The sequence below is a fragment of the Puntigrus tetrazona genome, chromosome 5 (genome assembly GCF_018831695.1).
Source record: "Puntigrus tetrazona isolate hp1 chromosome 5, ASM1883169v1, whole genome shotgun sequence".
In the NCBI taxonomy this organism is placed as follows: domain Eukaryota; kingdom Metazoa; phylum Chordata; class Actinopteri; order Cypriniformes; family Cyprinidae; genus Puntigrus; species Puntigrus tetrazona.
The window spans coordinates 10,118,873-10,145,605 of NC_056703.1; the positions used below are offsets into that span (position 1 = coordinate 10,118,873).

General features: G+C 38.3%; 1 protein-coding gene across 8 annotated transcripts in view; it reads right to left on the reverse strand.

Moving 5' to 3' along the window:
• Positions 1-1,484: 1,484 nt before the first annotated feature.
• The window catches only part of trpm3 (transient receptor potential cation channel, subfamily M, member 3), a 106,529-nt gene continuing 81,280 nt past the window's right edge, over positions 1,485-26,733 (reverse strand). For 3 of the 8 annotated variants that reach the window (XM_043239649.1, XM_043239644.1, XM_043239646.1), the window contains exons 9-26: positions 24,916-24,988; positions 23,062-23,162; positions 22,683-22,817; positions 22,069-22,119; positions 20,528-20,668; positions 19,331-19,360; positions 18,536-18,828; positions 17,931-18,159; positions 17,124-17,327; positions 14,239-14,379; positions 12,422-12,550; positions 11,847-12,098; positions 11,574-11,748; positions 9,654-9,761; positions 8,348-8,498; positions 7,896-8,089; positions 7,390-7,522; positions 1,485-6,903 (exon numbers count right to left, since the gene is read on the reverse strand). In XM_043239649.1, the coding sequence (XP_043095584.1) occupies positions 5,400-6,903; positions 7,390-7,522; positions 7,896-8,089; positions 8,348-8,498; positions 9,654-9,761; positions 11,574-11,748; positions 11,847-12,098; positions 12,422-12,550; positions 14,239-14,379; positions 17,124-17,327; positions 17,931-18,159; positions 18,536-18,828; positions 19,331-19,360; positions 20,528-20,668; positions 22,069-22,119; positions 22,683-22,817; positions 23,062-23,162; positions 24,916-24,988 (4,044 nt within the window). In that variant the 3' untranslated portion in view covers positions 1,485-5,399. The remainder of the gene's footprint in view (positions 6,904-7,389; positions 7,523-7,895; positions 8,090-8,347; positions 8,499-9,653; positions 9,762-11,573; positions 11,749-11,846; positions 12,099-12,421; positions 12,551-14,238; positions 14,380-17,123; positions 17,328-17,930; positions 18,160-18,535; positions 18,829-19,330; positions 19,361-20,527; positions 20,669-22,068; positions 22,120-22,682; positions 22,818-23,061; positions 23,163-24,915; positions 24,989-26,733) is intronic. The other 5 variants (XM_043239645.1, XM_043239647.1, XM_043239650.1 and 2 more) reach the window with 3 other exon arrangements.

Below are 26,733 nucleotides of genomic sequence, written 5' to 3' on the forward strand. Positions count from 1 at the left end.
ATGATTGAACTCTGCCTCACAAGGTCACGACCACTTTAAATGGAAACAGCAATATCCATTTCCTCGAAAAGGGACCCCTATCTGCCTTCGACCCGCAATGCATTCTTTTATCTCTCCGCTTTCAGGGAAGCCGGTCCCACTGAAGCATTGAGCAACTGATCGCTAACACGCGAGAGCAAAACTTTTCAAATCCTTTCTATCAATAAAGCGTTGCAGGCAGAGGCTGTGCCCAGGCACGGGCTATAGACGTTCTGAGGCGGACCCTCGCTCGGGGGGCATTTGGAGAAGGCGAAATTAGCCAATGAGAGCAAACGTAACACGACTCTTTTCGGAGTAATCTCCGGACTCACGGAGGTTCACGCTGGGAGACAGTTCTAGGAAAATATGGGAACAACACTCCCGACCCCATTTCGAGAGTTTATCCATAGGCACGACCGTATTATGATACCGTTGACACCAAAAAAGCGTACATTTTGCTACAGTAGAGAGGATAACGCGAGACCACACATTTAAGCAGAATAGCCTACTCTGCAATCATATAAATGTTCAGCATTTCATATATGTGTTCCTACACATTTCGTACAATTAAACTATTATTATTAACGACACTTGATGATACGCTCTTGATATAGGTCCATTTACTTTTCTTGGTAAGTGTTGTCAGTCATGGGAATGGGATTTTGATAATGCAATCCAGGTGTTGTTTTGTTGTACCGTTTGAAAGACGACGCATGTAAACAACCTACAACACGTTAACTCGTGTAATAAATCACCTCGTTTCTAACAACGCTGTCGGTGCGAGACGGGTCACGTTGTTGTTGTTATTGCGCTCTAACCAGCCCCACACACACGTGTCTGTTTTTGTGGAACAGAATGTACCGTGAACTAGAAGTGAACTTGAACGCCTCCCTACGATGCAGAAAGGACAGTGCAAGCACCACTTCCGCTCTAATGCAGAGTCACGCTTGTGTTTCGGCAGAACAGCGCGCCCGCAGCTTCCGATCTCGGGAAGGATCTGTTCTTTGGAATTTCGGGAAGCGCAGACGCTACCAAAGCTGGTAAAAAAAAAAAGCTCTAGCGAAGATGCTCGAGGCGCGCGATCTGTAGATGGGTGATACTCGAGACGAATAAAAATCTTGGAATCATCCTGCATGTTTCTATTTTATCCCAAATGCGTCTTTCCTTAATATTGGTCGCCAACGCCACCATATATACAAGATTAAGTGCCACATTTATATTATTAATGTTTTTGCAATGCAAATGAGGAAAATCGTCCATGACCACACGCAATGCTTTTTAAACTCGACGAAAGCCTAGTATACAACAGAGAGATGTGGAGCTTTATATGCACGCTTATAGCTTTAAACAACCACAAATGAAATAAACCAGGTGCCATTCTCTGGAAATAACGTGACACGCTCCTTATAACTGCACTAGAACTGCATGTAAAGTGAATTATAACAATAACAAGAACCACAATTATGTTTTGAATTATATATATATATTCTTTTATTTGTTAATACATGCCAAACATCTTATTCACATTGAGGAATACAGTATACACATTTGTATTTGCATCCAAATACTTAGCTTTCTACTGTAGGACAAGAGTCCTCGGATCCCGCTCCCCGTTCTCTCATCTCTCAGCTCTTATCTTTTGGAAGAACAACATGCATTTTAAAGACACTAAATAATCTAAGACCTTTCCGTTCAAACTACAGCATTATTGCAGAAAACATGTGCTTGGACTTGTTAGCAGACAAGTGCTCACCGATAAGTTTAAAAAGAAGTGGAGGGGAAAACTTGACTAAAGTGGTATACAATTCACAACCTTTTATGCTACAGTATAGGAAAATATTAAGAAAATACTGTACATAAAGTTATAAGTCATCATGTCATTTTGGCACACTGGGTAGGTTGTCATAGTGTAATGTCTTCTATCAGACACAGAAACGTTCTCGTAAAATCCTATCATTATATTAAACTCGGTTTTTTTACATCCACAGAAAGATTTACAGCTCATATACAGAACATTTACATGTGGAAAAACAGAGTGTCATAAATATGCTCGCTCTTCTATCCCAAACAAAACCTCTTTAACAAGAGAGCAAAACAAAGAGTGAGATAAACTTGCATTCAGTAACTTACATTTAATTAAATGCCCTCTCCATCATCTTTTGCTGGAACCAGTCCAACAAGAGGGTTTGTTAAAAGACACTATCCAAAATAATACAGCATGGACATGTTTTAAGGGCCCATGTATTGTTCGCGTGTTCATTACACCTCAGTTTTAAGGCTCATTGCAGTATAATCACCTTGTAGAAGTGTTAGTGAAGACTCCTGTGAAGGAGAGCAGGCCCAAACAGTAAATCAAGCTTGAAATCACACAAAATGAAGCAAATCTGATCAGGATAGTGAACGTCGTACTGATATTGATATTAAGATGATTGGATATTTAAAAACCACAGTGATTCAAATGACCGCTATGCACAAAAAATGAAATCATGTCTTTTAGTATTTGCTTTTGATTCGCATACAAGCTCTAACACCAAGTGTACGTTTCTACATCTCAGAACACTGTGACTCTAATAAAACGTTTTCAAACTCTTAGCAGTATTGCACATCGGTAAGGCAAATAAAATACATCTTATGAGTGATACGTGTGGTGGAAAGGGAATGGCTGGAGTAATTTGGTTGCTAAAAAGTGACTACATTAAATAGCACACTAGATTTATGGCGGAGGTACAAAGCACACGTGTGTATTGCTTTAAACTGCGCGGTTTCCTTTGATTTAAGTTAAACTGCAATTTAAAACAGTATATTGTCGAGTAGTAATTGTTCTACTTCAATTAAAGTGATTGATTTATATGCAATTTTTTAAAAAAAGACGTCAGATATCTTTACCCTTCCGAATGCCCACTATGATCATTTGATCATTATAAAATAAACCAAACATTTATATATATATATATATATATATATATATTTATTTATCTTGATTAACAATAAAAGAGGAAGAAAATTGTCAAGGCATATAACTTGCTGTAAATAGAAAGAATATCATGTATTAGTGTTTATCATATCCTTCCAAAACGTTAACATAGACATTTTTAACATTGAATGGGTCCCTGTCTCAATCGCACTGATGTGCTTTTAATCTCTTTTGAAATGAAACGCTGTTAATCAACTATCAGGTTGATTAGTGATGAGACTGGTGTGCATAATGAACTCCTGCTTTAAAGTGCATAACACTTCTTACTGACCGGCTCTCTGTGGCGTCTTGCATAGCAAGTCAACATATATTACCTGTTCTGTGTAAAACAACATACACTTATATCAAGACAACCAGGCTTTTTGCTATTAAATCCGTTTGTGAGAGGTTCTCTATGCATTTGCAACAGTCTGAAAAGTGTTTGGAACGGCACACTATCGCACTACTCTATATTTTACCACTGCAGAACTTTTTTTTTTTTTTTTATTTTGGATGAAAGGGAATACTTAAATGACCTGCTACCTGCGGGATACAACCTGAACACACTGCATAATACCGTAGCCGACAAGTCAATGTGCTTGACTGTTCATTTGGAGTTTTAACATTCGGACGTAAAATTGAGTTAAACCGGTATTTCCAAATAAAAATGTTTTGTGACAACAATGCAGCACACTACTGTTTAAAACATTTATCATCATATACTTTCACATACTATTAATAAATAGTATGTAGTATACAGTGCAGTTAGCAGTAAACTAGCATTCCTTACCAAACGTGCTGTTAGTATAGGGTTCGGCTGGTTACTTTTATTGAAATATACTCAAATGGGTATCCTGCTGTGATATATTTTGAACAATACAGACTACAAAGACAAAACATGATCATTTAATGCTGTGAGCTTTGTTATCTGCTTAATAGTGAGCATGAAAATTGTGCACGAACTTATGCAGTGTTCAGACACCCAATTTAACGTTACTCTCCGCTGTATGAAGCTTTTTGAATGCATATGTATACAGCCACGTGGGTCGCGAAGTATTTCACGGCTCTAAAAGGTTAATCTTGTCATCACGAAACCAATTATACTCTGCATTCAATCATTTTAGGGAATTACCGTGTGTATATTTAACTAATCTGTGTGTGGGTTGACAGAACAAATCTTTGTGTACACAACAAACTTGAGCATCACATTTTTTGTAACTGTCAAAGTCCTGTTTTTATTTACGTTTAATTGTTTTGGAATGAAACCATCACCCTATCTGGCCTGTAGGAGATAGACAGTCTTTGAACAGAGCATGATTCATGTTGTGTCGAGGGTGACTCATCTAAGCTAAAACAGTTAGTTGCATTGCAAGGTTGTGTTAAGGCCTGTTCACACCAACACAAATGTTCAGCACAAAAAATCAGCTGCAAGTGCAATTTGTCTGTTCAGACCTAAGCGAAAAAAAAGGCAGGTAGGCTGAATAAAAATACAAAATCACTCCCTGACAGTAGGTGGCGCTTATACACAAGGAGAAATGTTACCCTGGTACATGCTTTTTTAATAAACATTTATGAAGCTCACCTGTCACACAGTCAATGTTTTCAAACAGCCATTCAATTTTCTTTTTAAATTGCTGTGGTGCAAGAGTTGGTTTCAAATCAACATTAAATACCAGCGAAAGGATCTGTAAAATAGTCTATTTCCAAGTGCGACTAAAGCAGAGGTCACAAAATTACGAGCATACAAAATTTCTTCAGACATTACAAGTGTTGCGATATGTCACATGCTGAAGTGTTTTTAAAAAAATCTAAATTCAAAGCTTCAAAAAAGTACGTTCTTTTAATTCAGCTGCGAGGTCATGCTGTTAGGTTGTGATCTTCTTTTGGTCGCATATCAAAGTTGACCAATTTTAAACTTTTGAAGGCAGCAAATGTTGTTTGAGTGTTCATTCGCTTGAGTATGAATGGAAGTCAGTGGAATGAAAAGTGTATTGTGACCACCCCTGAAGTTTATGTAACCAAAAAGCTTATTGGTTGGCCAGTGTTTTTGTTGTTTTTTTGCAGTGCTTTGAAAAAGATAAAAATTTAATTCTGCATTAACAACTATTCACTCAAATGACATTTTTTTTTCATACCGAACATTCATCTCAGTGTTAACAGGCCCTTAATCTCAAGGTTTTTGCCTCAACTTGGAAATGATGTTGACCTAAGGGCAGTGGTCAATCTTCTGAGTCTATGAATTCTAAAGAACACTTTGTACTGCAGTGTTATAACAGAAAAGTTGATACCCATGATAAAACATTCCAGTGTACGGCTAATTACTCACTCAGACAGTACTAATTAACGGACTGGCCCTTGGATTTTAAACGAGGTAGAGCCATCCTACAGGAACTAGATCTACAGTGGCATCACTACTGGTATGCCATCATCACGTGTAATTGTGTCTGCTGTCAAAACTTCGGAATGCCGAGGGTTTGGCCAGTTTCCTCATGGACAGAGAGTCTGTCTTACCCTCCAGCCTTGCCCCGGCTCTGGCCTTCTGGAAAGGATTCCTTGAGCTTCCGCGGCCCTTGTCCATCCTCTCACTAATGGAGAAGCTCTTTCGGGAGTAGATGTTGGAATGGGACTCCTCCGAAGAGGAGCAGCTGTTTGCTCGCTCTAGTCTAGATATCGGTGAACAAAAAGGGCCCAGAGCGAGGCCCAAGCCCATGTCTGCGCCTATTCCCCCACTGCTGCTTTGACAGCCCTTACCTGTGTCTGCTGAGCCCTCTGCGTGTTCCTCTGGATCGGATTCTGCGTGACTGAGCTCGGCGTCTCTCTCGGGGTGCGAGACGCCCAGGTCTTGTGGCTTATCGAACGTGAAAGAGCCTCCAGGGGAGTCAGACCTCTCTGGGACAGGGTAAGGGGTAGAGACACAACGGGTGTCAATGCAATCTGTTATGCTGGTATATTCGGCCGCCTTCACCTGCACGCCCATGCCGCCGTAGTAGCCACGTGACGTGAACATCAGACTGTGCGACTTGACCAATGGCGACTCGTCCAGAAACAGAGGCCCTGCTGCAGACAGGAAGCGGCTGCTCTTGGAACGCTCGAGAACACCAGCTGATGGTGGCGGCGAGGGATCCAGGTCCCAGGGGGGCAAGGTATCCGGCAGCAGGTGGGCAGAGCAGAGCGAAAGGTCAGCAGCGGCGCTGTCCTCAAACAGGACCGTACCATCCGACTGTCTTTCGCTGCCCCCTGCCCTTCCGCTGCAGTCCCGCCCCCCCGAGAGCACCACCTCCATGATCTCAGAATGGAGAGATGAATCTCGAGCGAGTGTTGGAACTGTCCGGACAGGCTCCAAGAAGCTCTCTGTGGGTGGGACGTCCTCTGAGGCAGAAACGTAGATGTCTATGCAGGAAGATGGACGAAGCTGCTGCTGCACTGATAAAGTATTCAAAGGTGTGGGCTTGGACTCTTTGGGACCTGCTCCTGAGGACACAGACTGTGAGCTGTTGGCTCGATGGAGGCTGAACAGCTTGTCTTTAAAAAAGCCTTCACCTCGATCTCCCCCGCTCCTGTCTTTGGAGGTGTGGCTTACGTAGAAGGAGTGACTGCGGACACGTGGGGCCAGGGCGGTCGGAGATGTAGGGGAAATGGATTCCTCGCCACCCTGCTCCAGAGACTCTTGCAGCCGGTAGGAATTGCCTTCTTGGCTGTTGAAACTGCTCTGGCGCAGGATGTAATTTGTATCTGTGCAGTCAGATGATGTCCTGGATCGAGCTTTGTTGACTTCACCCCGATCCATACCAGCAACTCGCTCCAGTGCCACAGCGATGCGGCCGATCATCTCCTCCATCTGCGCGAGCCGGATATCCACAGTCTGCAGGGACGCTTTCATGAAATGTTCCCTCTCGTTGACTTCTTCCAGACGCATCGCCATGTTCTCCACCCTGAGTGATCAGAGATTAGACAATTAGTATTCCTTCTGCTAACTTACAAGTATTAATGTTGTGTTGCTTACACTTTACATAATAGTGTTTACAGTATGATCCACTAAATCCTGAAGAGCAGTGTTTATTGATAGTAATGATCATAATTCAACTTGTATATTTGTATGTGTGTACAGTATATTTAAATGAAAACAGACCCCTTGGGGACACAAGGGGGCGCTACAGGGTTTGCAGAAACTTTTAGAGAAAAACTTTTCAGTTCCCGAAATTAATGTTACGTTTAAATATTTATTAGATGTATTTAATGTATTTAATACAATATCTTTTTTACATAATGGATATCAATGGATATCTGCCTTTATAATTTAGGAAGGGGATCCTTTGCAAGTGTGTGATCATATTTTGGGGTCCTTGCCATACAATGCTCACAGACATCTGGTATGAAAAACAATGTTAACTACATTGTGTGGTCTGAATTGTTTTAACCTTTCAGATGTCACACGAATCCTCTCATCATTGGAAGAATTGAAGCGGTCATCTTTCTCCCTGAAGTACTCCTCCATGCACTGCTCTTCAAAGTCATGTACCTTCTTCAGTTCATCTTCAGTAATGAAGAGCTCTGTGGGAGGAGAGTTTTTTGTCGGTCACTTTTTTGTAACATACCAGTGAAGTCGAGTTGTTTTTGTCTGTTTAATCAAAATGTTCTTTTTATTTTAAACCGTTTTCATACCTTATTAGTGCAGTACGCATGCTCTGCAACATACTGTATGTAACGTTTGCATGGCAGTAAGAGGCAAAAAGTTAATGATTTCGAACAGCAATATCTCACTATTACAAAATGATCATGTCTGGCAAAAGATGGTATCAAAGAGAATCTTTAAGTCGACATGTGTTGGTTTCACTCTCATTAGCTGTATGATCTGAGAAAACAAAATTACTCCTTCTGTCATTTTGAGGCTTTCAGTATATTGCAACAGCATTTTATCACTCACTCAGCCCATAATCCCGTTCATCCTCATCATGTTTCCTCCAGCGACAGCAAAGGTGTTTGAGGACCATAGTTATGTGGCTGAAAATGATGAGAGGAGGAGGAAGGACAGGGCGTTCATGGAAGGTCATGATCAGCTGGTATCTCTGGAACTTCCACACCTGGTTGGAGATGGACTTCACTTCAAAGAATGTGTTACTGTGAGAATAAAATACAACATTAGCAGCATACAACATTGTTTGAGTTAGCTCAGTTTCAGAAGGTGCACTCATTAACCACAGACCACAGTTTCTTCCTGACTACCTGATGCATAATGCGAACAAATCTGCACTGGAAGGAAATGCAATAAGATTGCCTGACATCAAAATGCTGGTATTTGTAATACGTCATTAAAAGGTTTTTCGCTTGCACGTTGTTTAGAAAACCACATAAAGTAAAAATATGAATTCAACTTACTTAAATACAGCAATCAGCAAATTAACCAGAAGGATGTTGGCCACCAGCAAATAGCAGGCCATGATGGCGGGAACAATCCAAGCTCCAGTTTTGCAGGGTGGGAGAGGCATGACGACTCCTTCCTCTGTGGTGATGTTCTGGCCGCATGGAGCTGTAAAAATGAACATACAACTGAGTGTTGGCAAAATTGAAATGAACAAACAACTAGCAAAATGGTCACTTTAGAAAATAGACAATCTCTCACTCCCTCTCTGACATGCGCAAAAACACCAAAATCAAAGAACCAGTCAAAAGTGGGTTGTGGATAAAACTGAATGGAAAGACTATATGCACCAAGTTGTGGAATTCAAATATATTAAAAATATATTCCATATGTAAAATTGCATCCCCAATATATTTAAACATATGCCATGTTTAAAATATATTGATATTGCATGTACAGCAGTCTTTTTGATGGTTGCTTGTAGCACAGGTTAGAATGTATTGACAATACATCATACGTTTTTTCCAAATGGGATGGTTCAGTTGCTGTAGCTTTCAAGGAGAGGAAAGTCAGTCAGGTTCATATTAATTTACATGTTTGTGAGTACATTTACTAGTTTCAATATTTAAAATCACACTCAGAAGCCCAAAGTGAGAGAACTGAAGTAACATGGTTTTACTTGAATTCGCAATTATACTTAATTTAAAATTTTCTTTAATTCCAAATTTATTCTGCCAAAAACTCTGACAACTGAACCACGTGAAAAAACTTTCATATTGATGAGAAGAGGCAAATGCAAATTGTCGTTAAAAAATGTGGACATATGAGATGGTCTTTCCATGAGCACTGAGTATTTGGAGCTTATTTGAGGACACGCAAATGGGCACGGATGCTCATGCTCTATTAGATATGCATAACACGTAATATCAAACCAGTAGGCTTTCCACCGGTGAGTTCAGTTTACATTGTGAAATGAGAAGGAAATTACACTGACTGTGAAGTACCACCAGAGTAAATGGGACGTCAGTCAGTGCTAGCTGGCTGTGGGAGGTTCATGATGGTGACTTTAGCATTATCCAAGTTTCCAGTTTCCATGATAGGGTTTTTTTTTAACGGCAATGGGACCTTGACATTTAAGCTGCCATAGCACCTTGAACATTTGCCCCACCACGGAAACCTGGCCATTAGCCTTGCAGTGCCGTGCAGGGGTGTCACACACTCAATGACCACCAGTGGGCGGAGATGAGGTGATGGTATGACCGTGAAAGTATAATGGTTCTGTAACTGAGATAAATCTAGCAGAATTTATATATTGGAAATTGCCTATATGGGATGGACCACTGTTACGCCCAGTTCCTTGAGTGCGAATGTAATTTTCGACCAGCCAGAGTTTGTCATTCACTTTGTGCTGTAGCTTCCTACTATTCACATCTGAAACAAAGAACGAAAGCGTTATTTCAGCTCTCTTATCTTTGGGCCATCCAACTCTCAGCACACACAAACAAACAATCGACAGTATGCAGACAACAAGCAAACACACTACTTAATGAGAAAGCACAGAGACACACTTAAACAAACTCTACAGCATACACTTCATAGAAAAGTCCTTGTGACTGATGCACTGCATTAATATGATTTATTTCTGTCATAACATGTAATAATCAGAAATCTGACAAGAGAAAATAACATTACTGTTTCGAAACCTGATGGGTTACAAGTCAACATCTTTATTACTCAGAATAACCTAGAAGTAGGAAGAATCAGTCATTCTGATCATAATTTTTTACAATGAAATTGACTTTGTATGTATCTTTCTGAGAGTCATTTGTTTTTTTTTTTTTATTCAGTTGATGCATGGTTCAAATCATTAAAAAATGTTAACTATATATTAAATATTTTACTGTTCAATCAATATTTTACTGATTTACATATTTTTTTTAAATTAAAGCAATTAATGCATTTATATAACCAGGATGCAGTAAGTGATTATCAAAAAATATGCATTTCAAGTAAATGCTACTGTATTATCAAGGAATAGTAAATGTATTGTGTATGTTTTTCATAAAATATTATGCATTAATGTAATGCTAAAAACATTGATAAATGTGAATTAATTAAGCATTTTTATCAGTGGTTTCAATGTGTTAATAAGAAATGTTTCTTGTTGAAATCAGCATATTAAAATGATTTCTGAAGGATCGTGTGACACTGAAGACTGGAGACTGGCGTAATGTCTAAAAGATTCAGCTTTGCCATAACATGAATAAAATACATTTTCAAATATACTACAATAAGTTATTTTAAACTGTGTTAATATTTCACAACAACAACGTTTTACTGCATTTTTGACCAGGTAAATGCAGCCTTAGTTAACATAAGAGACTTTATTAAAAAACATAAAAAATATATTATTAAAACTTTTGACTGTTAGTATTAAAAATTACATCAGAAGTACATTCCCAGGGAAGTCTTACTCCAATACTACATTATTTTGATTAAAATTTTGTGCCCTAACACAATCATTCCCAGCTGTGTGTCCACAGCAAACTTCCACGCGGGCTGCAAGAGTAAAAATGTTATGTTATTACCTTTAATATTAAGATACATTAACACAAAAAAACATTCAAAACATGATGCCATATGACTGTCTTTACTAAACAAAAAAGAACATAAGTTTAGGCAATTTTTATAATGCACACACACAACCATTAAAAACAAAACCAAAAGTTAAGAGCATAAGGTTAAATATGGTTCAGTTAGAGCTCTATAATACAACCAGATTTAATTATACTTTGATATAATATCACAAATTCTATGTCTCATCAAAATATACTAAAAATGAAAAAAAAAAATTAATATTAGTGTTTTTTCTTATTCAATCTGTTGCTGATGCTTCTCGATCTGCAATCTCACAATGACCAAAAAGGAGCATTTTTTGAAACGGCAGCATTGATGCATATCATCCTGTAATGACAATATAAGTGCAGCAGAATATATGACCACTTAAGAGCACACACGCACTCACACAGCCATACGTCCCCAAATCCACGATCCAAATAGTTTCAGTTGTTAAATGTGTAGCTTTCATCATGCTATCAGAGAAGAGCTTTCCACATTTGTTCATAAAAGCTGACCCGTGATGAGATGTAAAGCCTGAGGTCCTGTGCTTGAGGGTCAAATCGAGTATACCCAAAATAGAAAAGCCCGTACCCAAGGTAAATGTTAGTAATAAGGCAGCCTTACGGTCGATTTGGTCGGCAAACACCTCTCCGTAAATCATCCAATACGGCATGAAGAAGATGTTGCGTGCCAGCATCCAGGACGGGTCCTCATTGGGATTGAGGATGGCCTGACGCGCCACTCCGAAACTCATCAGCACCACCAACATGATGATCACGAAATACATCATGTCAATCATCTACGTTCACGACGAGGAAGGGAAAAAAGGAAGGCATAAAGAGCATTAGAATCCATTTCATCCATAAAACATCGAGCAATTATTAAATGCTCCCTCACCATCTTGCCGATCATCATGACGTATGGACCCAGGTATTTGTTCACTCCAAAGATGTCAAGCAGTCTTATGTACCAATAGATGATATTGACACAGTAAATGACCCTCCCGTAGCTCATCAGGGGCGGGTCCTGCAGGCGAAGCACCATCCCGATGGAGAAGATGAGGATGGCCATCAGGTCAGTGATGTTCCAGTACTCCTGCAACCACACTTTGACCTTCTGCAGGAGCTTCCCTGGCTCTGACATCAGGATCTGAGAGACAGGGGAAGTCAACACCTTCATGTTGGAAAAAGGACCTTTTCAAAACGGTTAACCAAACATAGAGTAAAAACAATGATTTTTTTTTAAGGCAAATGAGTCTTTAAAAACAAAACTTCACAAAGCATTTGCTGGTTTCCACAAGAGGGCAGTGATAGACTGTAAGCGGTTCACCTTTTGGAGTTTCTAACCGAATAGCAGCCGTGTAGTTATATGTAAATTTAATTATACTTATGAATAATAATTAATCTTTTCCCACATTTCAGGGATCGAAGGAAACAATTTTCTTTGCTCACTGAGTTCTAATGAAGTCTCACCTCTCTCATCTTCTCGATACCATTCGTGAAAATGTAGGCAATAACAATCCACTCCTGAGGAGAGGGCCACAGGTCCATCTTCACCAGAACAATATAGTTGAAGAGCATCAAGTATCCTACATAAGCCAGCTGTGGGCAGAAGCAGCATTGTGATTAAAAATAAAAATAAAAATAAAACATGTTGGTTCATTTCAGTTCAAACAGTGAAGATTATTTAAGGGTTACATACACCAATGTTATTATACTTAAATATCTCAATTTTAGAAGTATTAAGTCAATTTCGATTTAATTTTCACATTACTGTTTGGTTCAAAAGTTTTGATACAGTAAGATTTTTTAAATTAATACTTTTTAAATCAGCATCTACAAATGATTTCTGATGGCACTGAAGTAATAACGTCCGCAGATTCAGCTTTGCAATCGCATTTTAAAAATATATTAAAACAGAAAATAGTTATTTTAAACTATAAAAATATTTCCCAATATTACAGGTTTTAATGCATTTCTGATGCAATAAAATCAGCCTTTGTAAGCATAAAGCATTTCTTTCAAAAACAACCCCAAACCTTTGAATTGCATTTCATCTTAACTATTTTTTTTTTTAAATAAATCTTAGTTTTGACTCTTTTCCTTAGTTTTAGTTTTTCCGTTCACAGCTTCAGTACCTTTAATTTTTCTTCCAGTTTTAATGTTTTAGGGCTACTTAAGTTAATGTGCTTACTGGTGTTACTTATAAATTTTTAACAGCATTACATTTCTTAACACAGCTTAGCAATATTACCATCTGGTAACATGCTCATGGTTAATGCAGGCAGGTTATAAATGTTTTATAATTTTATATATTATATATATATATATATATATATATATATATATATATATATATATATATATATATATATATATATAAAAATTATAAAAGGTTATAAAAAGTTATATAATGCACCATGTATTGCTAATGAAAACTAAAATGAATGAAATCAATCTTTTTCATTTTATTTTCAGTCATTTTCAGTGTGTGTTTCTCAGTTTCTCAGAATTTGAATAAATATTTTAGTAATAAAAAAACACATGCATGTCTCTCAAAATCAGTCAAGAAAACACTGTCAGGTTGATATTCTTTGAGGGACTAAGGTTTGAATTTTAGGCACAGTAGAAAGCATTAATGCTCGTAATGCATCTTCTTTACACTTCCTTTACTTCACTGAACAGAGAAAGAAGCAGTAACTACAGAAGATGTTGCACAAAAAGAAAATCGTTTCAGGCTGATCAAAAAAGAAAACAACACTGAGTTCTCACCGGTGTCTTAGCGTAATACTCTTTCTTTATTTGCGACATTTTATTTATTTTTTTCAACGGTAGAAAGATTGACACACTCTCACCAGCAGAGAACAGAAATACTGTTCAGTGTAAACACTACAACGTGACAGTGTGATGGGAAGAGAGAGAGTACGAGCAACGACAGAAAAAAGAGCAAGTAAATAATGAAGACACACAGCACACAGCAGAATTTTTCATCTTTAGGAGCCTGGAGATTTGTCAGATTCATGGCCTATATTTAAAACATAGATGAGGCTAAATAAAAAAAATCTCAGCTGTTTTGATCTCTACTTGCCTGCATTTGAACATTTTTCCCCCTGGACCTGATATGGTATCTATTGATATGAATTTCTTTGCCAGTGAAAGATTTCAGAGGACATTTCTCTGAAGAATTCACACACAAATTATTTTTATGTTCATGTTGATTTGATATGCTAAACACGCTGAACAATACTGTATGCCTTTTTATACTAATAAGGGCACAGCTGGGGCATTACCGTGTGAAACCAGAACTTGACGATAGGGGCGTTGTAAAACTCGTAAATTTTGCGACCAAATGGAATCAGCCGATGGCGGTTCTGAACCTCTTCCACCTGTTTCTTACGCGACGCTTCTGAACTGACGTTCCCCAGCATAGCCTGGAAAAAGTACAGAGGATAGAAAGAGGAGAAAGACAGAAAGCATTACTCGTATACACCATTTAGATAGTGTGACTTCTCACCCAGAATTGCATGCAGCTGTTTCAAACACTGCAAAGCAATACTGAGCGCAGAGGAAGGTGAGATATTCACTATGAACTGGGCATTGATGATTCTGCCGGGAATGGCCGTGTGGAAAAGAGAAAGAGAGAGCGTGAGAGAGTGTGCCACAGAGAGATAGAGATAGGTAGTAAGAAAAGAGGAATGAGAATGCCCAGTGTCATGGGTTATTTGCACACGTCCTTAATCCAAGAGTGGGGAGCTTATCCCGTAAATGGAAAAATATGGTGCACTCTTGGACAACATGGCAGAATTGTATTGCAACAACTTTTCTGCTGTCGAAGCTATTTGGTTGAGCTACAGTCTTACAGATTACACACCGTGAGTCTAAATGCAGTGAAAACAGTTTATTTCACAGCTTATGTTACGCACAGTAAGATGTAATTGTGAAACATGCGTTTCAATGTTGCATCAGAGAAAAATTATTGCAATTACAAGAGCACTTTCTTGAAGAGCATTCAGATAAATTGCAATACAATTGTCATTTTGTGTCGTAACCTCACATATCTACAGTATATTCATAGTGAAGTGAGGGGAAAAGCTTCAGTTTTTGGAACCGTGTTGTATAAGATCAGGTCAACCCAGTGCCGTTTTGGGAAATGTAGTCCTCGGTTGTTTTGGATTCTTGGACTACATTTCTAAACTAGCGTCATGGGCTGACCTGTTTCTTTAGAGCAGTAGTTCTCAAACTGTAGAGTATTCCAAGTGGTCCACGAGTTGACTGGCTCATAAAAAATAAAATAAAATAAAAAAATAAATAACAATATAATTATAAGCATTATAGTAATTTACTTATTAATAAACTCAAAACAATGAATTAGACAAAATAAGTAATTTTATAAGAGTAACTTTGTGTAAAGTAAAAGTAATATTGTGAATTATTAGTCTTCCGTTTCACCTGATTATTCTTCAGAAATTATTTTAATATACTAATCTGGTGCTCAAGAAACAGTTTTTAAAAAATGCTACTATTTTCAACTTATGACGTTACAAATTTCTTTGCTGTCATTTTTGATAAACTTCATTTCTCAGAAATAAAAGTTACTGACCCCAAAACTTTTGAAGAGTAAAGTGCACTACTATTTAATGAAATCCAAACGCTAAGACATTTCAAAGCTTTTTAAGGAAATTGACACTCATGATGCATTAAATTTATCAAAAATACTAACATTTAAATGTCATAAATGACTGATCCAATTTAACATGACTTATTTATTACTCGAACTCTCTGTTTGTCCCGTGTAGCACTGAGAGCTTATGTATTCTAGTCATCAGTTTATGAGATATTTATAAGTCTGCACCGGTATACCAGTCTCTTTTTCTGAAACTCTGATGTACTCCTCATCTTGTTCATCTGGGCCATCCACGTCTCTCTGTTGTTTACAGCCTTCATCTCTCACAAGAACAAGACTGGTGTTTCTAGAAAGACATTTTTGAGCTTGGCTATTTTTAATATTAAAATTTGACTTCAAAGTGTACAGTGACACGCAAGAAACGCAAGTGTACTCAATACTTCAGTGACTGAAAAAAAGATTAAGCGGCACAATCATTTTAGACTGTACTATTAATAAGAAAAGTTTTTCTAATACCAAATTTACACATAACAAGAATTTCTATATGAATATTTAACATGTTTTTAAGTGAACGTAGTAATGGCTGAAAACAGGGATTTTTGAAGGTAAAAATAAAAAATAACAGTTTAAAATAACCATAAAATACCTAAACATTTACAATTGTACACTGTTAAAATTAATTTTAACATTCACTGGTAAACATACAAAGTTTTGTAATGTAGTAGTGTAATTGTTCAGCCTAACGTCTTTGTCAGCAAACATGGCTTATTTGGGCTGACTAGCTAAACACAGCAGTATGGGTGATTTCAACAAAATAACAAATTTATGGATCAGTAAAATTGAGACAATTTCAAGATAAAGGGTAAAAGTTAAGGCTACACAAGTTGTTGTTTCCCCCCATATCTGGGGATGTTAAAGTGGTCCTCCACTTGAAACAGTTGAAGAGCCACTGCTTTAGAGCAACACTTGATAGTTCACAATGGAAGATTGAACAACAGTATCCGTGCAGTTTTACTGTGAAAGAAAGAAGGCACGTCTGGTTCAACTAAAAAAGTGAAGGTTGTCGTCATGGAGATGTCAGATCAAGGCTGCTAACATAATGCAAAACAAGCCTTCAACATGCACAATGTAGATGCGTGTATGATAAAAACACAGGCAGCATTCAGTCACAGTACCGTACTTCAGACGAGACCCTCGCTAAAAGAAAAGAAACAGAGAGGAGACAAGGACAGAGGCAGACGGAGACACGCTACAACTCCACAACCACGCGTCTTCGCTTTGACAACGAGGAACGAAAAAAAGGGCGAAGTGGGAGAAGGGTGTAGGGTGGGGAAGTCAGAAAAACGGCAGGGTTGGTACGGATCTCTAAGAAGAGGAACCACGGACTCGAACAACAACAAAATAAAGCCGGAAACATATTTGAGAGGCCAAATTGGGGGCAGGACTTTCACAGAGCTGAGCAGATGTGCCTAAATGTGTGTGTGTGCGTGTATGTGTGTGTGTGTGCGTTAGCTACAAGCTAAGAAACGAGGCTAAGGTGGATGCTCTCACCACGGAGTTGTACTGCGTCTCACAGTAAGATCTTACTGTGAACTCCATGTCCTCCTCCTCTTTCTCCTTAGCTTGTTTCTCAGGTTCATCCACATCCTTCTCCTGCAGGTAGGTGTCCTGATCCTGAGGCATATATGACATCTCGTCCTTATTTTTAAACTCCAAACTCAATATGGAGGGGGGTAGGAGCAGGCCTAAGATAACCTGGAGGACGAAACAAACAAACATAAGAGAAAAATACTCTTGTTGCTTTCCATTATTTAGTAGGCCGTAGACCAGTTCCTGCAGTCACACAATGCTTTTGGTAATGAAATACCGGGCTCACATACAATATCACCTGTGAGACAAGAAACACCAATATCACCACTGAGTGTCCACTAATATGTCCAGATTTGGATATGGCCTTCATTATCCAAGTATTTTTTCCATAGCTTTGTGAATATTATGTCTGTACACAGACAACCAGTTTAATTTGCACATCTCATGACAACAATAATTCCTGTAATTTTGGTGTCTCTCGAGTAAAAATAATAATTAGGCTAGCGATTAAGAAATCTATTAGAGTGCTAAAACAGCAGATGCTGGTCTCATATTGATGAAGACTTAAATACAACACAATCAACAGATTCAGCAATGAAGAGTCACTTTGCGAGGCAGTTTCACCAAATACATGCCAAAAATATTTTAAATAACCTTATATTATGTAACAAAATGGTTGAACCCAGAGTAAGCTCTCTTCAAATACTGATATTACTGTATGTAAATCATTAAGGCTACAGTCTCAGCCATCTTTCTCCCGAATCTGACCTTTAGGCCAGAGTTTTTGCGCATACGCAGACGTCCCATCCACATGTCAGTGAGAAGCATCTGGCTACAGGTGTGGGCTATGAAGTCCCTGTGCTTGGCGGCCACTGCCAGCTGCAGACAGGTGGCATTACTCCAGTTCTTCAGCTCGTAGGTTAGCAGCTTCATGGCCATCTGTTCATCCTGCTTATACGACTGATCGAGCAGCTCAACAGCCAGCTGACCAAACTCCCTTATGGATAAAAAAATAGAAAGAAAAACGATGGAATTTCTGTGCCAGACACATTTATATGCGCACCTTTACACAAAAAACAACAACAGATTGTTTTAGGTGTAGAAGCAGGATGAGCTAATGTCATTACTAAAAGAAAATTCACACTGAATTTTATAGAGTAAAATTCACATGAATTTTAGAGAAGTCTTCATGGTCAGTCACTGTGCCTTTGATGGGATGCCAGATTGGCTGCTAACAGATGGTCTCCACAAACATCCAGACCCAATAGTTGTATACCCCACAGCAATGGAAACAAGACGTGCAGGTGAAATCCTCATCTACATGCTCATCCTTGAGGTAACTAGGTCATCATAACACATCTTTACATGCATACCTTGAGTTTTGATTGAGCTCCTGTGAAATGTCATCTACCATGTCGTTCTCTGATGCTTCGTGGGCCATGGCTTTACAAAGCTTACAGGCCACCAGCGCTTTAGCCATGGCCTCCTCGCCATGCTGCCAGAAGAACAGGGCCATCTTCTGCCGCTTCATCAACACTGCCCAAACCATCAGCTCATGGAAAGGGAAAGGGAAGTGATTGATTTCTGGGTCATCCAGGTCAATGTCTACTTCCTCCTCTCGCTTCCTTGTGGTCTTCTGACGTCCTCGCCTAATGGGCATGTCGTCCTGTATGAGAGAGTAATCATTTTTTTTCTTTAAAATAATAATAACCACCACTGAGAATTAAAATTATAAGTACCCTATTGTTATGGTTTGCTGTATTGAGCAGTATTTATTGATTAAATGTAACAGCGACAACATTATTACTAACTTTGTCAAAAATATAATTTATTTTATTAAATATTTATACAGACACCTTTTATTATAAACATATATTAATGATTAAAGGGCAAAAAATTACCTATACTTTATATCCTGAATCTGGTTTTTAATAGTAAGAGGACCATTAAACACACATTTAGAGTAATCGTAGGTAGTTATAGTATTTCAATTAGTTTTGTGAAAACCTCTGAACATGCAATACTAGGAGCATTTTCATTGTGAACCTTCATTACTTGAATCTAAACCTCTAAATCAAAGGAGAGCTTAAAGAAAGCGTTTCAATGAAACTCAGTGGGGATTTTATTGGAAAGCAGTGGGATACATAAAATTAAGAAATAAATCTCACCTCCATTCCAAGCAGCTTCAGGGCTTTTGGCTACAACAGACACAAAAATAAAAACATAGAGGACAAAAATAACAAGACGCGTTAGATTTGATTTACGCAGTTTCCAAATTGTTTCACCATCCTTTTGATACACGTGTAGAAACATGGCATGTTTAATGAGTAGATAGGATTCTTCATGCTATGCAATGATAAATTTAGAGCATCTCTCTGGTGGCATCGCAGATGTCTGATCTATTTCAAGCCTATATGGCAGCATATGTAGAACGATGTATGTGAGAATGTGCATGTGAGAGAAAATGTACTCACAATATTGAATCGCACAAATAGATTCATGAAAACACACTCTCAGATGCATATCATGTTCTAGCAATCCACTATTACAGATAAAATGCTCCTGTGACATTGGCGTGATGGAGCAGCAATGTTTAATGTCCCGAAATGCATTCTGCGAAAAAGGTTTGAGATTTATGACTTACAGTAGATGCCTGAGCCTTCAGAGGTGTTAAATATGTGTGAGAAAATTAGATATCATCCACTAGCTTGAGAATTTGTCTTGACTTCTGTTTACTCCGCAGTGCTGAAGTGCCGCTCTGCATGGTCTATCTAGTTTGTGTTTTATGCCATCTTTATGTGGAAACACTGATGGGGAAAATTTTATTTTCAGGTGGGTCATGCCAATAATAAAAAAAAAAAAACTAAACTAAAAGAATAAAAGAGCAAAAAACATTACAAACTGAAGGAATAATCTGCAAGTATAAGTATTTAAAAGTGAATGTATATTTCTGCGGGTCATGACAGATTGCTATTCACGTGGCAGAATTTGCAGGTGCAAAGACTGAACGCATCTCTGGAGAGGAAACATATCAATAACTGTCCATCATTACATTATTGTTTGTATGTGGCCCAAAGAATAATATTATTTTACACCTTAATCCTTTAATTTTTAATATTTGTGCTCCCTGTGTGTAATAAGCAAAGTCTGTGAACCCGCCCAGAGGCGCATTTTCTACTAACAGATTTTTAAATAACAAAAAAATACTGTGCCATTGACTTTAGACTAGGTTTGAGTTAGTCTATGGTCTATTTTCAGTTTCTCAAAATAGCAACATTTTTTAGAAACTGAAAGTTTGAAATCTCAAGAATGAATGCCCTTTGCCTTTTAGAACTATATGTCGTTTTTTGCATTTCATAACATACTCTTTTGGGTCCAAAAAGGTTGTGATAGAGGGTCCGAAATCTCTTCCTGGTGTAATTGCATCGATAGGCTCCGCCCATGAGGTATTCAATTACCAATCCAATGTCAATCAGGCTGATGCGGTAGTCAGGGGGCAGGTTACCCTGAAGACAGAAAGGTTACTCATGGCAACACTGCACCTGTGCCAACAGTTCTGGCTATGAACATACAAACAAACGATAAGGTCAGAAACGACCCACGCTCTCAAATACATACACACCCATACGTTCTCACTCCACAAACATACTGACATATTGCTAGAAGGAATCAAGATAATTGAAGAAGATTGTCTGATTCACCTTGAGGTAGATCCAACTGAACCCTGGATATTCTTGCTTGGAAAGAACACACAAGGTCAGTGAGACAGAATCATATTAAAGGGACAGACATCCCACTGAGACCAAGCAAGTCTAGAATGAGGGTTTGGTGCCATATTGAACTGATCATAAAAAAACAATGAGCCTCTCTACAAAAAACAAAAACAACAGAGCCAGAGCTCAGGAGAAAGAAAAGAGAAGAATGGACTCCAATAATAGGCAGGGCAAAGAAAGAGCGGGGGGAAGTGATAACAAGCGATGCCTCAGTTGCTAATTTAATGATTTGACTCAACTTTATGTTTATGCTGATATTAGTGAGCTTTTCTAATTAGAGCACCCTTATCAGGGTGTTGAAATTTCGATTGTAAGACTTAACAACATGAAGCGAACATGAAGACCTAAGATTCCTCCTTTCATTAGATCTACGGGCCAAATCCCTTTTAGCAAAATTACATCCCACATCCTGCCTTCAGTCTATGATAACTAGACTCTGCTCTGGTTCTGTAATTACCAACGCAGAGCAACCACATTTCTTCTAAGCTGGGCTAATTACTTCAACCTCAGCAAATGCCACAAAATGCTTCAACTGGCTGATCAGAATCACAGGTGAAGCTGCATTTCATTTGTTCGGTTAATGTGACACCCATTTTAACATCATGTTAATCTCCAAGGACAGAGAGAACATTTGTGCCTTCAAAGTACAAAAAAAGTCTTTTTTGGACAAAAGAGAAGACTAGAGCAAAAACCTCACAGCGTACCTGCAAAGAGTCGTTTACAAGTCGAAACTGCAGCTCATGCACCAATGTCACTACATAAAGACTGGGAAAATCACCAGAGTGCAAAAAGAAGCTGAACGCGTGGCCCATTGTGCCTTGAAAATGCACTTAGGAAGAGTAATTAAGAAAAACTAACTACACGCGAGTGCCCTAAGAAGCAACAAACCCATTGTTCTGACTGTTTTATAGTCTGAAAATCACTGAAACAAGCAAGAGAGGACACAGACAGAAAAAAAGCAACTAATTGGCCAAGTCTCTCTGTCGGGCTAAGAAGCAGGAGAAACACCTTTGCTAAATGTGCAACAGAAATCTAAGACTAATCTACCACTTACACTCACATTCTGACATCCACTCACACACATGCATACAGATACACACACACACTCAGCTGCATGCACAGCGAGTTCTTACCTTTTTCACATCTCTGACAAGATGGTACAAGGTGTTGGATGGACCATGCCTCTATTTAAGACAAACAGAAACAAATATAACCTTCAGCAATCAGTTACATCTAAACACAAATAATATTTGAAAAACAAATAAGATAAATAAAATAAATACAAATTAAATCTACCTGTTATCGCCTTTGAAAAGAATGTCCATGTAAATAAATGTTAAATGCTATATTTTTGGTCTTTTTATTTTTGGTTTTTAGAGCATATGACAATTTTTTTTTTACTAAAGGTCATTTTATATATTTATAAATAATAATAAACACACATGCATATATTTTTTATTATTGAAGTTGGGTTTTATACTCAACAAGGTTCCATTTATTTGATCAAAAATATAGTAATTTTAAGGCAGGTGATATGTTGCACAATATATTCATGCGCATCTGGTCAATAATCTCTATCACCTGTTTTCAAACGAAGCGGCAGTAAATACACAGAGCCGTAGATCACCCGCTAAACTGAACATCAGTGATCTACGGCTCTGTGTATTAACTGCCGCTTCATTTGAAAACAGGCGATGGCACCAAAGAACACTGAAAATCTCATTCAAATCTAACAAAGCTACATTACCGTATTATAGAGCTCTTCGAGTCTGGACAGCGTCAGGAAGCGGTGCATGCTCACTCCATTCTCAATCAACAGCTTCACAAAGTCCACTCTGTCCAGCACCAGTGCGTCCAGCATAGACTGCTCCAGAGAGCCCACCTAACCACACATACACAAAGCTTACAGGTCCAGAACCCACACCATCGGCGCACAATAAAACAGACACATACAGGTGCACAGCAATCAATCAATTTCATGAATTTTAATCTGGTTGAAATGCGGCCCACCATCATTAGCATCTACTGCGTATAATTAGAGTCAGAGTTACACAGAAGCGCTTCTCTTCCCCTCTGTAATCAATATCTCTGTATCTATAGAGTTGGAGTGAGTGGATAATGCCTACGGGCCACTGCTGTCCATAAATGAAGATCTGGCTTCGAGCGATGTCAACTCTGTTCCAGGCCAAAGCCAGGCTCAGTTGATCTGGAGCTGATGCATTGGCCCCTGGACAGACAAGCGAAAGGGCACATAATTAAGGTTAGTTCATTTGCTTTAACTAAACCATCTTAAAAGGCCCTGAGGAATATGTTAACGAGAGCGTATACAATGATGGATGTGACGTGTGACTAAATGCTTATTAAACGTTACTAATTTTACAGTCTGACGTCTTCAAAATCATGTGCATGCTTAAACCCCCTCAACTCTCATTGATTTACAAGCGCCTCTCACAGTGGAGAATCCTAAGGAATCCCCAGCTCTCGCATCATTACAATGCATAGCGTTATGCCTGTTTAAAAAGCTGATTCTAAAGATAAATCACAGAGGAAAGGACTCTCCAGGGTCTCTGGCTCTTTGCTCCGCTTCTGCTTCAAGCTAATAAACCTTCCCCTTGAGCAGCAGGACATTTGTCTTTACTTACTCTGGCCTGGTCCTTCTACATTTACTTTTATGAGGGTAATCTTTTCAGACGCGGTCTATTAAATAGACACCTCCATGGCTTGTCTAGGTGTCGCCATGTATTAAACCATATTTGCATAATCTCAGTTAAGTGCTTGAAAATATCCTGCCTGACTCAGTTTATAGGCTGTTAAACCTAAAATACGGACATGGAGGTCTGTAATATTCGGAAATGGCCACATGGGGCACCTTGCTCTTTTTAAATCCATGATGTATTTAGTAACTATATTGATGCCAGATGAAAGTCCTCAGCAACAGGAAGGCACTGTATCAGCAAAGATTGGTCACATAATTATGCATAATTAAGTCTCTGAGGATGAACTTTAATTGCTGTTTTCTGTTGCTTTGAACTCAAGCAGAGGTTAGCTTTATGTTCTCGCTTTAATTTCACACTACACCATAATAAATCCTGGCACCTGTATTTGTCAGATATTCGCATGTGTGCTCGATGAAAAAAAAATGCAAAAAAGCTTTTTGCATGGATAAGACTGAGCTGCTGAAAAAAAGCATCATATAATATTCCATGTTTCCAGTCATTAGCATATCATATACTATAAATCGGCAACCAAATGATTCACTTAGTTTGCTATTTAAGATAACAAGCATGCATAAAATACATTCAAGCATTAGATATAAATATGGCCTAAATTAATCAAAAATACAGTACAAATATACATTTTTGACTATATAACAACTGACATACATCCCATACACATTCATTAAGGATAAAGAAGAGAGCTAGGAACTGCACGAGTAAATGATTCTTTAGATGCACTGCACAGTATTATGAATTATGCAAGAGCCAAGCTGCTGGCTTTTAGAGCAACTCATGGAGCTCTTGAAGAAAAGGCTTCACTGGAATCCCATCTTTTGATATGGATTTAAAAGTGGGTCTTTAGAAGCACAGCCAGTAGAGCTTGCACTTTACTCACTCCTTTCAGTGTTAAATGTAATGTTAACCTGACAATTGCAGGCACTAAAAAGTTGGTCAGCAGTAAAACGGAAGTTAACATCTCTGTTCTGGGATGCAATCGATTTATTAAAGACTTAATGTTAGAAATAAGATGGAACACAGTAATTATATTTCGACACAGAACACTTGTGAAATAAACTCACATAAAGATGTTTGAGATAGCCCTCATCATTATTTTACTCTGGGTCTTCAAACATTTTTAGGCCACTGATCACTTATGGTTTATATTAAAATCTGGTTATTTTAAAATAATTATCTATAATCACAGCAGCAAAAGTGTTTTACAATGCAATATGTTACACGTTCACATGAGTATCCGCATATTACCTTTCAAAAGTGCTGTTAGAATGGCCAGATCAATGTCCTGGTGTCCCTCTGATCCCATCCGAAACACTGTTATCTGAGGAAGAGAGATTTTGCATTATTGCTGGCATCACGTGTTCGTCACAACTGTTTCAGTACGATACTGTAGCATGATAAATGCAAATCTAATCCTAGTGATAACTGCTTTGTGTTTTGGCAATAGCAAAGAGAAATGACAATAGAGCTAGAGGGATTTACAGAAATGCACTGCAAGCACCGCCATAACCGGAATTGCAGTTCTGTAATCACTGCAATGTCACATATGAAGGGCACCTTGAACAAGCACCATATGCATCGCGTGTGTTCAGAATTCCTGAACATACAGAGAACAGGCCATTAATCTAACGCCTGTCATTTCAACAATCCACCTTTCTTTCAGTAGCCATTTTCCATCTGTGTCACTGTCTGGTATGGGCTAATGAACTTATGTGTGGAAGTGGGAGGATTGGTTCAGCCTAATGTCAATGGTGTTTTCATTTTCATCCCCTCAAGCCACCATGAAATGATGGCACATTTAGGGTGTGTGTGTGAGCTTGAGGAGGGGTGGCAGCAGAATAAAGAATTGGAGCACTTCAGCGAGCCTAAATAACAGAACATATAATCCTTCAAAATGTCTTATAGTTCAGAACTGAAGCATAAAAGTAACAGTATGCTTAGGTCTTGTGTGGTGAGACTATGATATGTTTTCGCTGCTGAAATCAAAGAATAAATGCAATGTAATCATATCGAACAAGCAATTCATCTCCTCTACAAAGAGTATGGTGACGGACAATTACTGAAGTGACAGAAATTGATGACCCTGTGAATGTGGAGGTGACCCAACTCTTGTGTGTGTGTGTATGTGTGTGTGATTGAGGCATGAGTGATATTGACCTTTACAATACGTCCCTGTACAGTATATGTCAATTTAACCTTTACCGTTTATCCAGTGGATAATATACTACGAAATTAATGTATTAATAATAAATGAAATACATTTTCGTTTTGTGCTTGTGTGTGTCAGCTCCAAATACTAGCTTAATTTATCCAATAAATAAATACATTGAAAAAGTTTTATGCTTTCAAACAGTGGAAGTCAATGTGGTCCAAAACAACACTGTACCTCTTGGGTGAAAAAAGGAGGAAAAAAGACGTGCTTGTTTTGAAAAGGCATGCATTTGAATAAACTTGATCCAAACAATGAAAATCATTGCGTTCAAAAATAATAGTATACTCCATAAAAAATAAATTTAAATTACGACAGAATTCACTTTTTTGGATAAACAATTTTGAATTCAACACACATCACTCAAACACAGCAGGACAAAGAATCAGACATTGTTAGTTCTATTCAATATCCATATTGAGCACATAGCTGACCTATGGGACATGTCTGTGATTTATGAGCATGTAGTAGCTGAATAGGACAGGTCAATAATGGATATTTAAATCATCTCCGTGTGCCTCAGAGGACGTTTTAACAACTGAAGCATCCATTCGCTGCTGAATCTTTAAACACAGGGTTTTCCTCTACTTATATTAAGCTATGTTTTAAAGATGTTAACAGGCGAACACGAAATACACACACACAAACGGCATCATATGTCCGATCAAAAAAACATTTAAAACACGAAAGTTGCGTTAATATTTGCATCATAAATGGTTTATCTTTTTCTTCATCCACAAATAATCAGAATGCATTTTTTATTTCCCGACACATTATCCACAGCGCCTGCGGATATAACTACCATCCGCCCATCACTACTGCACAGATATCAAAAGTTCTAAAATTGCCAACTAGAG